This window comes from Siniperca chuatsi, linkage group LG21 (genome assembly GCF_020085105.1).
Source record: "Siniperca chuatsi isolate FFG_IHB_CAS linkage group LG21, ASM2008510v1, whole genome shotgun sequence".
NCBI classification, from domain to species: domain Eukaryota; kingdom Metazoa; phylum Chordata; class Actinopteri; order Centrarchiformes; family Sinipercidae; genus Siniperca; species Siniperca chuatsi.
In genome coordinates, this window is record NC_058062.1 from 4453860 (window position 1) to 4469566 (window position 15707).

General features: G+C 39.5%; 1 protein-coding gene across 1 annotated transcript; it reads right to left on the reverse strand.

Annotated features, from left to right (window-relative positions):
* Positions 1 to 146: 146 nt before the first annotated feature.
* On the reverse strand, positions 147 to 9549 carry zgc:195001 (uncharacterized protein LOC567531 homolog). The gene is made up of 5 exons (XM_044180995.1): positions 9427 to 9549; positions 3875 to 3901; positions 3644 to 3706; positions 2387 to 2526; positions 147 to 890 (listed from the first exon to the last, which is right to left on the reverse strand). The coding sequence occupies exons 1-5, from the start codon at positions 9479 to 9481 to the stop codon at positions 486 to 488; spliced, it is 690 nt and encodes a 229-aa protein (XP_044036930.1). The 5' UTR covers positions 9482 to 9549; the 3' UTR covers positions 147 to 485.
* Between the last annotated feature and the right edge of the window lie 6158 nt (positions 9550 to 15707).

The window sequence follows — 15707 nt, forward strand, 5'->3', positions numbered from 1 at the left end:
GACTTTGTATAATTGTGTGTGAGGATGCAATAATATTAAGGGCCACTAGAGGGCATCAGCCCTCTACTGCACGAGTGAAGAAAACGAGTTAATATCTGATTTCTGCTCAACCCAGATATGCAGTATCACACATGAACAACGCGCTGTCAGTGTTATTACACAGTAGCTGATTTTATTGACTACATTTAGCGCATAAAAAAGACACAGGCTCTGAAGTTCACTCTAGTACAGACGAAGTCCTGCATGTTGCAAAAACATACAAGACGTTGCCTAAAATTCTAAGTTAAATAAAATACATAAATCGATACACAATAGTAAATAAAATAATTGTGCAAACGCAATCTACAGAGATGTCACAACGTGCTTCACTTCTGCTTTACAACTCCGACACTTGTTCCCCAAACGTCACAAGCTTTCCATCTCCCTCCTGACGCCTTCTTTAATTTATACTACTTGACCCCCCGCGTGCTAAAACCTCGACTGTGTCACTGATCCTTTTTCCGAATAAGGCAGAACGAATTCGTGCCAACCCAGAACCCGGGGAAAATCTTCTCCTGGATGTTGGCTTTGAACTTGTGAATCAGTCGCACCTCCTTCTCGCTCTCTCCCTCCACCAAGAGGAACTTGATGATGCCGGCGGGCTGGTCGACGTAGATGCCCATAGTGGAGGACTGGGGGAGCTCGATGTCCACGTTCTCGCTGTTGGTCCAGGCTTGGTAGCAGGAACCAGACCAGCCGGCGCCCCAGGAGCCGTTGTTCTCCCCGATGCCGCAGGGCCCGTCCTGGACCTTCCGGGGTGCGCTCTCACAGACCACCCCGATCACCACCCAGCCAGCGTAGTCCACCTCCCAATACCCTCGGTAGCCCAGCAGACTCTCCTTACACAGCACCTAAAGAAGGAAGGAGGGACACAGCAGGAAACGAGTCCAAAGTTACAAAAAACGAGTCTCTAGTCGATTTATAGATCGACATGAAACTGATCTGCAGCTACTGTGATAATTGATTCATCTTCCAGTCATTTTTCAAGCAAACACGCCAAAGATTCCCTTGTTCTATCTTTTAAAATGTGAGGGGCTGTTGCTTTTCCTTGTCATATATGGTATTATACTGTGTATATTTGGTTTTTAGACAGTTAGTCAGAGAAAACAAGACTTTTACATTAAACTCTGGGAAATTATAATGGGCATTTTTCTGATATTTTATAAAAAATAATTGGTTGATAATCATTCGTTGCTACTCAGAATGTGTGCCGAAAAAGTATTATACATGGTTTACTACTTCTTGTTGTCATGAGCACTGTACTGCAATGTAGCAGTTTGTTGAGGAGTTCAAATGTATTCTCAAATAACTGCAGGAAACAACCCAGAATCCCTCAAAGTATTGATAAAGAGACCAGTGGTGGAAGGTAACATAATACACAAACTCCAGTGCTGTAATTAAGTACAACTGATGATGCTTTACTTATGTATTTCCGTTTTAGGCTACTTAATAGGTCAATACCTTTTCCTCTACTCCAATGCATTTCAAAGGGAAATATTGTTATATTCTTGTTTAACATGTTTTCAGATCAAGATTTTACCTAAAGAACACATGATAATCTTATAAAATACAATGACGTGTAAAAGATAAAACCAGTGGTTCCCAACCTTTTTGACTTATGACCCCTTATAAAAAACCAGTCTAGCTGGGACTGTCATGTTCCAGATGTCTATGAGTTGTTAGCAGTTCCACCAAAGAGACATTTCCCCGCTAAACTTCTCACGTGATTTTATTTAAATAACGGCTCAAGGCCCAAATAGGTGAAATTATACAAGAATTCACAAAATAAGCAAAGATAAGAAAAAAGTGAAAACAATTAATATCAATTTGTGTATCAGAACTTTGTTTTTTCCTCTCCCATTAATCACCTCCGACCCCTTAGATTTATCTTGACCCTCTGGAGGGGCCCGACCCCTAGGTTGGGAACCAGTGGACTAAACAAGTTAACTGTATATAAAGTAGTTAAAACTAGCTCCACCTCGAGCAGGTACAACAGTAACATGCTGCTTACGTATTGATACATGAGTATTTACAATCTAATAATGTCATATATTAAAAAACGTCACTCATAGGGGCCATTTTACTGCATAAAGATCCTGTAAGTAGGATTTTGAATGCAGGACCTTTACTTGTATTGGAGTAATTTTACATTGTTGTATTGGTAGCATGTGTGTCCATGTGACTGATTCAGAAACGTGGTTTGGTTGTAATTGGACAGTGTGACCCAAACTAAACCAAATACAATAAAGATAACTTTTTTTCTACAATTAAGACCATTGACAACAACACTGTAGGTGTGATTGCTCTGTAAACTCAGGCTGTTTCCCATGGCCACAGCCAGGCCTACCTGTGGTGAGTGTTCATATCTCTCAGGCCTGTTGGGGTACGGGCACACTGCATCTGATGTACGGGCCACCTTAGACCCGCCCTCTGAAATCCACAACAGTTTCTGTGCAGTTTTATCATCCAGAGAGAGGGGGATCCAATCTGAGAGAACGGAGAAGGAAAAAATACAAGCAGAAAGTGGGAGACGGAAGGTGAGGAGAAGCAGTTTACAGAAGGATGGGATCAAGAGGCAGACAAAGATCTGAAGAGTAGAAAGCAGAGAGGATGGAAAGAAAGTATTCAGTGTCGGTTCACATGACAATTTAAGTTAAGTATGAATAAGTCCCAGTGGTTAGCAGGACACGCTGCAATTAGTCAATCTGAATTTGTATTTGAGGATTTTAAATTTAACATCTTGTTTTTAAGTTGATTTTGGCCAAACTGATCAAAGAAAAAGATTATTTTGTGGTATTGGTGACTTTTGCTCAGCTACAGGAAGTAATGTGTCAGACAGCTGACTCTCCATTTGAAATGTCAGATTTATTTCTCACAGCCACAAATATCTGCACTTACAAATGGCATTGTTCATGTCAACGTAGTTAGTTACAAAAAGGAGACATTAAAGTGATTTTTGGCAGCATTTTTGTGTCTGCTTGATACAGACTTTGATTACATACAGACTTTGTCTTGTTGATTTGCACTTAATTCATACACTCACATAAAATACTGTATTAACACTCATGCACTAACTTTATTCTACCTCGTTGTATTTATTCTAAAAAGAAAAGTACATTTCTGAACATTATGTCTTCTAATTATCATTGACTTGTTTACTCGTTTAATTTTATGGGTTCATGAATAGATATATTGAACATTATATGTGTTTACATTTAACTAGGCTAGGTATTTAAATGACCCAAAAGTGAAATTAAACGTTTTGGTAAAAAGTTAATTAAATGTGTCTCATCTCATTATTCTGTCTGAAAGTGATGAATTCTTTCTCAATTGGTATTTAATTGTGATATTAATCTTTTTATTAATTGTGGCCTTAAACCTAAAGTTTACTTTCTAAATTGTTTTAATGTATTTTATTATGACTTCATTAATTTATGATATTCATCTTGGCACACTAAAGACTCCACACGCTAGTGCTCTAGTTTCCATTAATAGCTTGAATTAATATCATGTGGCCTTAATTGGCAATGGATAGTGTCAAAACCAGTTTATTCTTCTTTTACATGAGGCATTTAAAATATAGCTCCTAACCAGGAAGCCTTACATTTCATGAAGTCAGCCCTGGTGGTTGGTTCAGGGACATTTGGCTCATATGGCGGCAGCTTTTCTGAGGTGACAGACAGGAGAGATAACAAGAGAATTAGACGGAAATGTATTAAACTTTATCATGAGTGGATAATCAAATGTACATGACACCATCTATTTAATTGAATGAATAGTTCTCATGCTCCTTTACAAAGACTTCCCAACAGCAGTACGCCATGTAGCTATTTACCTTCTGCAGCACTGCTGGTTTTACTTCCTGGAAAAGAAAACGATAGTGTGTCAGTGTTCAAATGCCACGGTTTGTGGCTTGTATATCAAAAAATTGAAATGCTCAACACTATTCAAGTAAACTCCAGCCAGCTACTCTCATCTTTCTCTGTGGCCGCTCCCTTCATCAATGCTTCCGTCAGGCTGCCATTTATCTACAGTGAATAATCTACTACTCTCATCATACAGTGGATCACAGAGGAGTATGTGTGCCATGTCGGCTCAGCACTGATTCAGGAAGTTTCCTCGTGCCAGTTAAGGTTTAGGTTTCAACATGAGGAAATCTGGAGGCCGGAGCATGCGTTTGTTAAGGACACACATCAGGGCCACTGACAGCAGGAGTCTCATTCTCAGAATATATTTTCTGTATGATGCTGTTACTTGACGCTGCCAAGGGCATGTTTGTCATGTTGTGGGCTGGTGTATAATCTCTGTTCGTTTGTTCCTCCTCCAGTTTGTGAGTCACTGTGTCTTCTGACATTCGGAGAAAACTGTGATTCAATGCTGGTCGGTCTGGTCATCCGGCACCCCTCTGCGCAAATCATCCGCGCTCAGGTTACTGTTTCTCAGATTTAACACAGACAACTAACTCCTCATCATTCTTACTCAGCTCTCAGACTGTTATATCATTACATTACCTTGATTTATGCGTCCTTTGCTAATGCCAAATTTAGACAGAAGAGCCTCAATTTCCCCGATTCCATATAAGGGTGCTTCTCACTGTGCGTTTCATATAGCTCATGGCTGTGTGTTAAATGCATTTGCACTTAATTCAAGACATAACCTTAACCACCAGTTTTTCCCATACATTCTCCCTTTAATGTTAAAAATAGCATTGTTCCCACTCAGTTTGAGAATATCACACGCATATTCTGCATCAGCTTGTTCCAGTGCTCATTGAATATATTTTACATCTCATATATTTTACATTTAACCCCAAAATGGCATGTTTTAATGCATCATATCAGCAAATAGAAATATTTACATTATCTTGACATTTTATATGCGTTTCTCTTTACTTCAGTTGGACATACTTGATGTCTTTGAAACTGTATAATAAAGATTTGTGGGTTTAAACAATGCCTGGTGATTTGCTGGAGAAATGCTGGAGTGCCACATGGTTTAGGGTTGTTTTTTGCAACAAAAACTGTATAACTGCCGCTGATTGTCTACAGTCTGCAGTTTGGGCAGAATAGAAGCAGACAATATCAGGATAAAATACCATCAGATCCAGCTTTTCGCCCTCTCTCTGTCAATGAGTTTTAGCATGTGTCAATACACTGTTGCACATGGGAAGAAATTTGCTTTAAAGTTACAGATTTTAAAAAGCTATATGTTCTTTGATAATCCTGCACCACCAATCACTACATGACATGACATTCACATTATTGTGAAAAGCCATATTATTGTACAGTAACAGTCCAAACAAAGCAGTGACATGCTGCAGTGATCTGGCAGTGATCTGACATCCCAATAAGTTTACATGATGCCATGAAATATGTGCGGTCGCCTACGGCAAACAATCCCCTACAGAAGGGAAATGGATAGACATTATAGTTGTCTGTTGAATTTACAGATCACCATAATGGAGGGAAGATCTTTTTTACTTTCTCAAATAAAATAAAACACCCAAAGAGATTTTTCTGTACATATTGAACACACCACAGTAACTGGCCAAGGCTGTTGATTTGGTACGCTTCCTACCTTCATTTCACTATGGAAATAAGCAATAGTGGAGAAAGTATTTAGAGCTCATCGTGTGTTTCACATGTAAAGTCTTAATTTGTTAAATAACGAGTAACTGCAACAGTCAAAATAATGTAGTGGAGTAAAAAGTACAATATTTACCTTTGAAATAAAGTGGAGTAGAAGCATAAAGGAGCATAAAATGGAAATACACAAGTACAAGTACCTCAAATTTGTACTTAAGTACAGTACTCTGGTAGATGTGCTAGAACCACCTCTGGAAATAAGTTATTTTTAAGTTTTAGTGTTTTCATCCAGTTTGATGCTTCAATTTTGTACCTAACACATTGTTTGTCTTATATGCTATTTGTATTTTGTTTTATTTTGTTTGATTGTGTACTTTGTGTTTCGGTGTGTCCATGTTGGATTCAATTTGTGTGTTTTGTTTTTTGAATATTTGGACAAGTGTGTTAGGTGTAGATTGTTTTATGACAAAATAAAACCTAAACAAACAGAGAAGATCTTTAAGGTTCAGGCCTCTACATATGTAAAGCTTGGCCTTTATGTGGCGTTATTGGCTTATTAACATGAATGTAAATGCACTGAATAACCCCAATGAATGCCTCTTTTAAATGTGACTGTTGGTCTGTGATCACTGCAGTGCTGGCGCCCATGTGCCTGAAGAAGAGAGTCAGCTGTTTCAGGTGGGATGGTTGATCCCGACACATGTCTAAGCCTGAGGAAACATAACCTCTGCAGCCTGTGTGACGCTCAGCTGGGGAGGACGCCAGCAGCATAACAACCAGGAGGATAAATGGTCTGGTACAACATCTGCAAACACTGGATGCAACCCCCTCAGGGTTTGCTTTCCCTGAATCGTGTTGGCCTGCGGTTGTTTTTAGTGTGGCTAATGTGATGAGAAGGGTTGTAGGGTTTCCAGAGAATGAGGGCCAACTTTAAAACTGTTGGCTTGTAAGGTATAGATCCACCGCCCCTCCTTTAAAGTCTAAAATACTGTGTGCTGTAATTAGAAATCTAAATATATACAGTATTAGTGTTATGCAGGAGACCATTATGTCGAATACAATTACCTGACTGAAGCCACTAAGACCAGAAAATCAGATAATTGACTGAGCATGCAGAAAAACTAATTGGACCCTACTGAGGCTTAGGATCCAATTACAGACCAGATTTCAGTTTGGACGTTGTCCATATGTCCTTACTGGCTTCAGCAGCAAGCCTGCTGGAGCGCCATGCATGACCTCAAAAGAAAGACTGCATACATTGTTCATCTATGTCCATAATACTGAACAGCACATGGACAGAGCGCATGAGGACAGGAGGAGAGATCTGGCAGGACAGAAAAGGGATAGAGTGAAGGTCATATAATCGTTTTTGGAAATTGGTGAAGCAGAAAGATGCTGGTGACAGATCACTTCATTCGTCTTTCTTCCCCTCCTTCCCTGATTCTGTCCATAAAGGAACACAGCAGGTGAGACAGGGACACAATGAAATAAAAGCCTTGTGGAATAGTGCTGGGTTCATCAAGGCATTAAGAGGGATTACTGAGGATAGATGAGAAGACAGATGTTCGGAGAAACGCTGCACTGTAAATAAATTGCTCTTCAGATCTATAAGATGTCTCTGGCTTCTATCTGAGGGGAATGAAGCAAACACCTTGGGTAACCTTGGAGTGATATCTGGCTGGCAGTGAGGTGGGTGATGGGAGGTATACAGAGTGGGATGCAAGAGTGAGGGGTGAGGCATTAAAAGGTTTAAGAGCAGAGGGATCATAAAAAAGATGCCTCATGAAATCAAGTCAGGAATAATGGAGTAAGTAATGGATAATGGAATACTGTCAAGTAACTGAACTGGCTTTGAGTATAACTTCAAAAGGATGAAAGATCTTCAGTGAGATAGATTTTGGTGACAACGACAAGATACAAAACATGAGTTTCGTCCTCCTGAGCACATGTTTAAAGGAGTGAACAGCTCAGCAGGACCCTGCCAAAAGGTCAACGCTGGATCTCGATGCTTGATGAGTGCTGTTTGTTTTGGACGGTCATGTGGTGGACTGTTTCCCTCAGATTCCTCTCTCAGTGGGACAGAGCAACATTATCTGTGCAGATCAGGTTCAAAACATCCCACTGAGACAGCAAGATCAGAAGATAGTGAGATGAGGAGGAGGGCGAGAGATGAGCAGAGGTGGCACGGGCCCAGGCTCATCCCTCTGGTTCCTGTCAAGATTCCCTGGCTGGAAGCCCTGCGAATGATGAGCGCACATGTGATGTGGAGATAGGAAGGAAATCAAACACACGGAGAAGCAGATGGATGAAGGAAGAAGGATTCTGGGAAAAGGAAGAAGAGGAAAGAGGAAGAGGAGGAAAAGTGCAAAAAAGAAAAGGGACAGAGCTATAAAATGTGAATCCTCTTGTGAGCCCCACAGAACTGCCACATAAAATACGTTATCCAATCATGTTTAGTGTATTTTGTGCAACCAACATTAGCTAATGCCATTAGTTTATTAGACTATTATTATTAGATCTTTCAGTTATGGTGAGTAAACATTTGATGGTACTGATTCCTTAAGGAGAAGTGAAAGTACAGAGGCCGGGGTGCCATCTGTTACATAATGGCAGAATCAGACAGCTGTTTATAAAACCGAGATGGGCTTTTACATTTTGGGACTTGAATTACTGTGCAGCATTTCACACCTCATTACTGTGGCTGCCAGAGGAGGGATTAGTAACATTTGGGCCATTCTAAGTTATTATGGAATGGGAAACACTGAGCATGGATTAGAAATATCCAGAAGAAACAGGAGGGAGACAACAGATCTTCATATGAAGCGACTACCTGTAGTGGTGACAGAAAGAGAATGAAGGAATGCGAGCATGCTAAGACAGGTGCGTTACGTTGTGCAGGGAGAGAAACCAGAAAGACAGAAAAAAATATGAGCTCTGAAATTGCAGATGAGGCTTTGACGAGTGCTGAAGAAACCATAACCGCCCGGGGAGAGGCTCTTTCATGCACTTTGTTGACATGATTAATGGGCCAGAGAAAACCAAGAATCCAAGGTGAGGATGGGTGTTTGGCTCGGAGCTGGCTTACAGGGATGGTCGGCATGAGGTAACTTAACATCAAATAAACAAATATGAAACACATAATGAATTGGTTATACAACACTGTGACAAGCAATTAATAAAGTTTTACCTGCTTAAGCAGTGAGACACTTTGAGTAAAATAAAAATGGCTGAAATAACACAGCATGGTACATCTCTGCGCTCTGTATTGCATGATAATTGATGTGATCTTAATATGAAATTCAGACACTTACAAATAGCGTTGCACAAAGAGAGAAAATAAAGAACAAAATAAATAACAATTACAATTTTGAATATGGAAATGCTCTAATACTGCTAATTGTAAGATAGGAGTTATCATTTGCAAATGCATTTCAGTGTGTAAGAAAAAGCTATGAAAAGTGAAAGGTGACTAAAATTAGGAACTGAACCGTGAGTTTTGAGGCCAGGTGGAATCGAGCAATCAAAAGCAAAAAAAATCACTAATTTCACTCAGACCTAATTGCCAAATTTGAATCACAGAATTACAAAAACACTTTAAATTGAAATGATATCTTTAAGTTATAACAGATTCAAACTAAGAAATGTAAGTACAACCTATCTGTACTTTATTTGATGTAGTAACAAACTCTAATCGTAATATAGTTTCAGTGATAAATGACAAACAGGTGATGCTTTCACTCTCATGGCATATGGAATAATGTCCCTCTCAGGTCCCCAGAGAAAAGTGGGGATGGTTTCTTACCTGCTTTCTTGGGCACAGGCATTATTCTCTTGGTGCTCACGGTGCTGTTTGGCATCAAACGGGGAGGTCTTGTGATAGTGCCTGTGCATCTCTGGAGGGTCACTCTTATTGACTTCCAAATGAGTTGGGGGGGGGGGAATGTAACGGTTACCCAAAGGGTTGGTCCTGTCACATGAAACTCCTGATCCTTTCTAGGGATCAGATAGATGGAGACAAGCAAATACCCAATATATCCCAAGTATGCATGTTCTTTTGCACACACATGGATTGAGCATGTGCACGAGGTACACACCGCATATATGAACTGACATAAACAAAATTGAGTTTTCATGATTTTTACGATTTTAAAACTGGGAGGGGGGAGGGGCAGTCAGTATTTAAGATGGTAGCCAGCTACTCAGTGGAGAGCTGTCGTCAATTCCAGATCCCATCAATCAGCAGCTGCTGTAAGTGCACTCTGGCAAAGAACTTGAAGTGTACTGAACTGCTGATGCGGTCAGAGTTTGAAAATAACAGCTTGTTACTGGTCTGTGCATGGAAATGTTGCTGACATTGATTTTCAGTTGTCTAACTACTTTTATTTGAGCACAGACTCATAACGAGCAGTTTAAAGTCTGATTATTTTGGCTTCTATATCGCACATTTTATACTTACATAAAAACAATAAAAAGAGCAATTCTTGTTGTAAAGTAACATTTCAGTAGTTTAGTTAATTTTTTATATGACCTGATTAAATTTGTACAGTTTACTATTCTTTACTTTGTATATGGTATGATCTATGGGTTTGCATTTTCTTTTTTGTTTTTTTCTTGTAAAGCACTTTGTAATCTCTGGTCTTCTTCAATGTCCTTTATTTACTTAATCTGATGCAAGGGTAGGGGGCAGAGTAAAATTCTACCAATAGTAATAGTAATTGTGCTTTCTACAGAGGACCTGCAGTCAAAAAAAAATCTATTATTATTATATATAATCTTGTGAGCATGTTCTCTCATCTTGTTGGCATAAAGTGTGCACAAAATATAAATAAATGATCTTTCAGGACTTCATGGGTTCTGTAACTTTCACTTAAGACAAACAGTTAAGTATTTTTTGCACTTCTGGTTGCTCCCTTCCATGCATGTCTGTATATGTGTCTGCTATCTTATCATCGAATATGAAGCAGTCCAACAAATGTGTGAATTTGCAATAACCTTAAACTGTAACATTTGCAAACATGAGAAAAGGCTTGAAGTCTGAGAGGCCTTAAGCCTTAAGGATCAAAAGGAAAAAAGAATTCCAGTTAATAAGACAGATTTGGAAGACAGGTTGAAACAGTGCTAATTGTAACTACTTCATATAATATTTGGTATTCAAATCTGCATCATAATTTATACACTGATCATATACTGTACATGTTTATGTAAAATCTTAATCTGCAAAGTAGTTAGTAACTATAGCTATCAGATAAACATAGAGGAGTAAAAAGTAATTTTTTCTTGCTGAAATGTCATGGAGCAGAAATATAAAGTGGCATGAAATAGAAATACACAAAGTACAAATAAGTCAAAAATGCTTCTTTCTCATTCTCTTACCAGCAACCACTGACAGTAATAAATGTTCACCAAATGAAAAGCAATAAAGGTTCAGATAATGTTCGAATGCTGAAATGAAGTGGTATTCTCCTTTAGGCAGTAAGTCATGTGTGAGTCTTTACACACTGTCTCTGTTGAACCTCTGGGTCTGGAGGGTTCCCTTAACTGGCCCGTCTTAATTGATACAATTTAATAGGAAATAACTCCCTGTCACGAGAAAGTGTCTCACTGATTTTAGAAGAAGAATTTTAATGAAGTGCAAACTACCCGCGTAGCGCCGGCTCCTATAATACCAGATATGCTCCGTGTGAGGCATGAAAACAAATTTCAACACCTGCTGCTTACTGCTGTCAGTTTGAATAGTACTGTACCATGACCTTTGGGTGTGTTTAGGGGCACTATGCACAACACTATACAGTCAACGGTCACTATGTAATATTCCAGTGTACATTACCACCCAGCTTGGCCGTTAAATGTCCCATCATGTTACTTCATTACATGTTAACATGATGGTGCTATGGTGAAATGTATAGCATGATTGGGCGCGGGGGATACCATAAGTGTAAGGCTGTAATCTGTGAAGGCCTGCTGGGATGCTTTTCAGAGTCTGTCAAGACTTCCCCTTGTAGTTTTCTTGGCTCTCCTCTGATTGACAAGGCAGGTGCTTCCTCCGTCTCTCTTCCCTCACAGTGTTTTTGTCCACTTATATTTGACTCTCAGTACGAACACTGTAGACTGTTTATTCCACAGTGACGGAAGAGGAAAAAAGAAAAAACAAAGTTCTGCTGCAAAAATTTATATTAATTTTTTGGACTTTTCTCTAATCTTTACTTGTTTTTGTGAAATATTTAATAATCTTACCTTTCTGGGCCTCAAACAGTTATTTAAATGAAACCATGTGAGATGTTTAGAGGGGGAATGTCTCTTTGGTGGAACTGATAACAACTCAAACATCTGAAACGTGACATGGGGCCTGAAGTAGCCTTCTTGCTTTCTTGTAAGGGGTCACTAACCACAAAGGTTGGAAACCACTGGTTTAATCTTTAAAAATGTATTGTATTTTATACACTTATCATATATGTTTTTATGTAAAATATTAATCTGAAAAGTAACTATATCTGTTAAACATATGTAATTGAGTAAAAAGTACAATATTTCTCTCTGAATTGTAGTGGAGTAGAAGTATAAAGCAGTTTAGTTATAGGTCATGGTTTTAATAAACCACGCATGGTTGTCCAGTGTCCAGATTTACAGCGTGAAAACGACAGGCCAAAATCAACAGGACCCCCACAGCTTTAGTGCAACATAAACCTTGTAACTGCTCCTAAATCATGGGATGTAATGAGAGGGGGTATGCTGACATTGGTGGGCTCCAAGTGACAGAGAGCCATGAGATTTATGAGTAACTGTCACTATGCAAGCGACAGCCTGTTTCATATATGTAATCTCCCCACCCTGGCCCCTCCACCCTCTGCCATCATGTTTTCTTCTGCAATATTTCTCTGTATTGCATTATTTACCTATTATCCTCTCTCCATGTTATTAAAACCAGGTGAGCACTTGGATATCTTGTCAATCAACTGTTACAGGTTTGCAGGTTCACATAGCACAATATCAATAAATTATTTCAAATTATTCACACAACATTTGAAATGATTTACAGCCTCTACTGGCCTCTTCTGCATCTTAGTTTGTATTTGTTTCTGCAGTCCTTTACGACGACAGGAAGAGTGCTCTAAAAAGTTATTGGTGTACCTACCAATGGCATGTGCCAATAATAATGCTGCTGTTATGAACAAGGCTACCAGTTACTTTAACCATGTAATTTAACCATCTAATTCAATTACAGTGATTAAACCAAGGTTGCACAATGACTTGGTAAAGTTAAAGGATTGCTGTTAGTTCAGTAGCACTGAATCCACTGAGAATCAGCATCCATCTCTGCAGGCTGATGAAGAAAGTGGAACATTTAGTGGCTAAAGAGATAACTTTCTCAAGAGTTGGTGAATACCAAAACTGAGCTTAAAGGAAACTGAGTATTGGATTTAGGGTGGGATATGCTCAAAAAGAACTAGCTCATAGGACGTGTCGTCTGACTCCCTCAGACCGCAAAAGTGTTTGTAGTTGCTCTGAACAGCCACGCTTGAGGCCGGGGTAAAAAGCCGGTCGTCATAGAGAGGGATGAGAAGTGATAATTGTTTAAATATGGGGATAACGCAGCACACGTAGAGACAATCTTTCCTGGAAGGCATTCATAGTGCTGCACTCGGTTGTTCAAAGTGACAGAAATAGTTGTGTCAAGAATGAAAAAAGAGAGCTAGAGAGAGAAGTTCAAACCCTGCCAACTTTCTCACCTCCACACAGCTGGCCAATCACTGCGTGAAGTACGTGTGAAATTTACAGAAATTGTCAGATTCGGCCCCCTAATTCAGACATCAGAAAGTGTGTGTGTGTGTGTGTGTGTGTGTGTGTGTGTTGTTCAGACGTTGGTGAACATCCCCGAAGACAGGAACTTTGGCCGGAGCATACCAGCGCCTTTACAGAACGTTCATCAGACGGCAAAATATACAACTCCAATCGATGTGTAAATGACTCAGAGTCTTGCTTCTGGCAAAGATGTGCAGAAATAAAGTCAACAAACCTGGACAGATAGCATGGTGTTGAAGCACAAGGAGAATCGGTGGCAGAAGGGTAGCCGACTGGAGGTTGTGCCATGCATCTTCCTAAATGATATTAAACAACATCTTAAAAAAGCTGAAAAACAGCAATATTATTATTAAAAAGTACAAACCCTAGTTCATTTAACTTTTAGTTTAGTCTTTACCTTCAACACTTTTAAAAACTGTAATGATTATAACATGCATTTACTGGTAAAAACAGCTTTTTATTTCCTATCATTCTTAGATTATAATTTGTTATTAGGTCCATTTTACTTGGATATAATGTTGATATTTTTAGGTGCATGTTCATTTTAGCCTGTACACAATTTCATATCTATTATACACTTGTTGAAAGCAACATATGTTTATGTGTGAACTCAATGTAACAGCAGTGTAAACACATATGATTCCATTCCTAAAGATCTCAACAATCATGTGTAAGTGTCAGCGTCCCCCTGCTTCCTGGTAGATGAACATATATCACAGTGCATTGGTCTTCCATGATTCATTAGTGCTGAAACTAAAATCCCACACACATAGCTGAGATTGCATTTTTTAAGTGGAATAAGGAGCTGGACTGTTTGGTAGGAAACATTTCCATACACGTTTAATTACCGCACATGGTGTTACTCTGGTGATATTTCATGATTGGACTGATCACCAGCTTCTCTCTCGGTCTACCCCCTGCCCCCCACCTGACAGAAGCAGATCTCTTTACAAACAGATGACTTTTGTTGTCTGGCTCACTTCAATCAAACTCTCCTGTTTCCCTCAGCTGTCGGTATCACCTTATTTCTCATGTTGTACAGCAAAATAGCAAGAGGCGGCGATTGAAAAGCAGTCATCGAGCAGGACGGTGTGTGTTTGTGTGACTTGGAGAGTCATTCTGAGAAAGGCCCGGCTGGTGATTGAACGGGGGCAGAGGGCACTGAAGTGTTGAAGCTCAACGCTGAGCCTCCTAAAATAAAAGGATATTCCTCACAGTTGGACACAGGGACTAAAAACAGCCGGACGGACTGACTGACACAAGGAAGAGGATAGGTGATGTTGACACAGGGATTTTGGGACATTCTGTTTCTAAAGCCATGTTGTTTTGAATCTGTGATCTCCCTCCCTGACTCATGATTATAAATACACAGATAGGTGGCAGGCTGGTGGACCATAGACACAGATGTCCCCCAAACATGGCTGTAGTCAGGATCCAAGCAGACTGGTAGTCGCCCTTTAGTTTGGATTGGACTGTCTGTTAGATGTTGAGCTGTATTCTGCCCACCAAGTTTCCAAGTAGCTTGCTTTTGTAGGATTTCAATTTTTGCCTTTGACCTTGCACTTAAATCACCAATATAAACATCAGTTGCCATCTTAAAGGTGTGTCTTAAATGTTATTTTTGATTCTTTTGGTTAAGGTTTTTATGTGGCGAAAAAACAAAGCCAGTGATGAAATTGCAAGTTACAAGCAGATATGGTGTGGTCCTTAGTGGCTTCTGTCTTGAAAAAAATCAAGTAAAAATTTAATGAAATAATATGCAACAAAAAAGTAACGCAGAAACAGATTTCCCACTCAGACTGTGATGTAGTCCACTGTGTTTTTACAATTCTTTTTTTAAACGTATCATATTTTCAATGTTTAGATAAGTCATTTTAAAATACAAAATCAAATGAACATTGAAATTCAAATAATGAATGTATAACCACTCAAAGTGCTTTACACTACATGTCAAAATTCACCCATTCACACACACATTCATACACTGATGGCATAGGCTGCCATGCAAGGTGCCAACCGCTCATCAGAAATAGTGATAGGCCGATTAATCTGCAGACCGATTATCTGGCATTTTGAGATGATCGGCACCGGCGATGCCTGCGCTCATGAGGCTGACAAACAAAAAATGTCTGCAGACACATGAGCAGGCAGCCTTGTCAGTGTGGCTGCTGTGGAACGATGTTAGCGCTCCCCCTTGTGAGTTTTAGGAAGGGGGTGAAAAAGTGAGTTTCGAACCCAGTACTGTAACACTCACGCACCCTGCTATAAACGTTTGCCCAAATT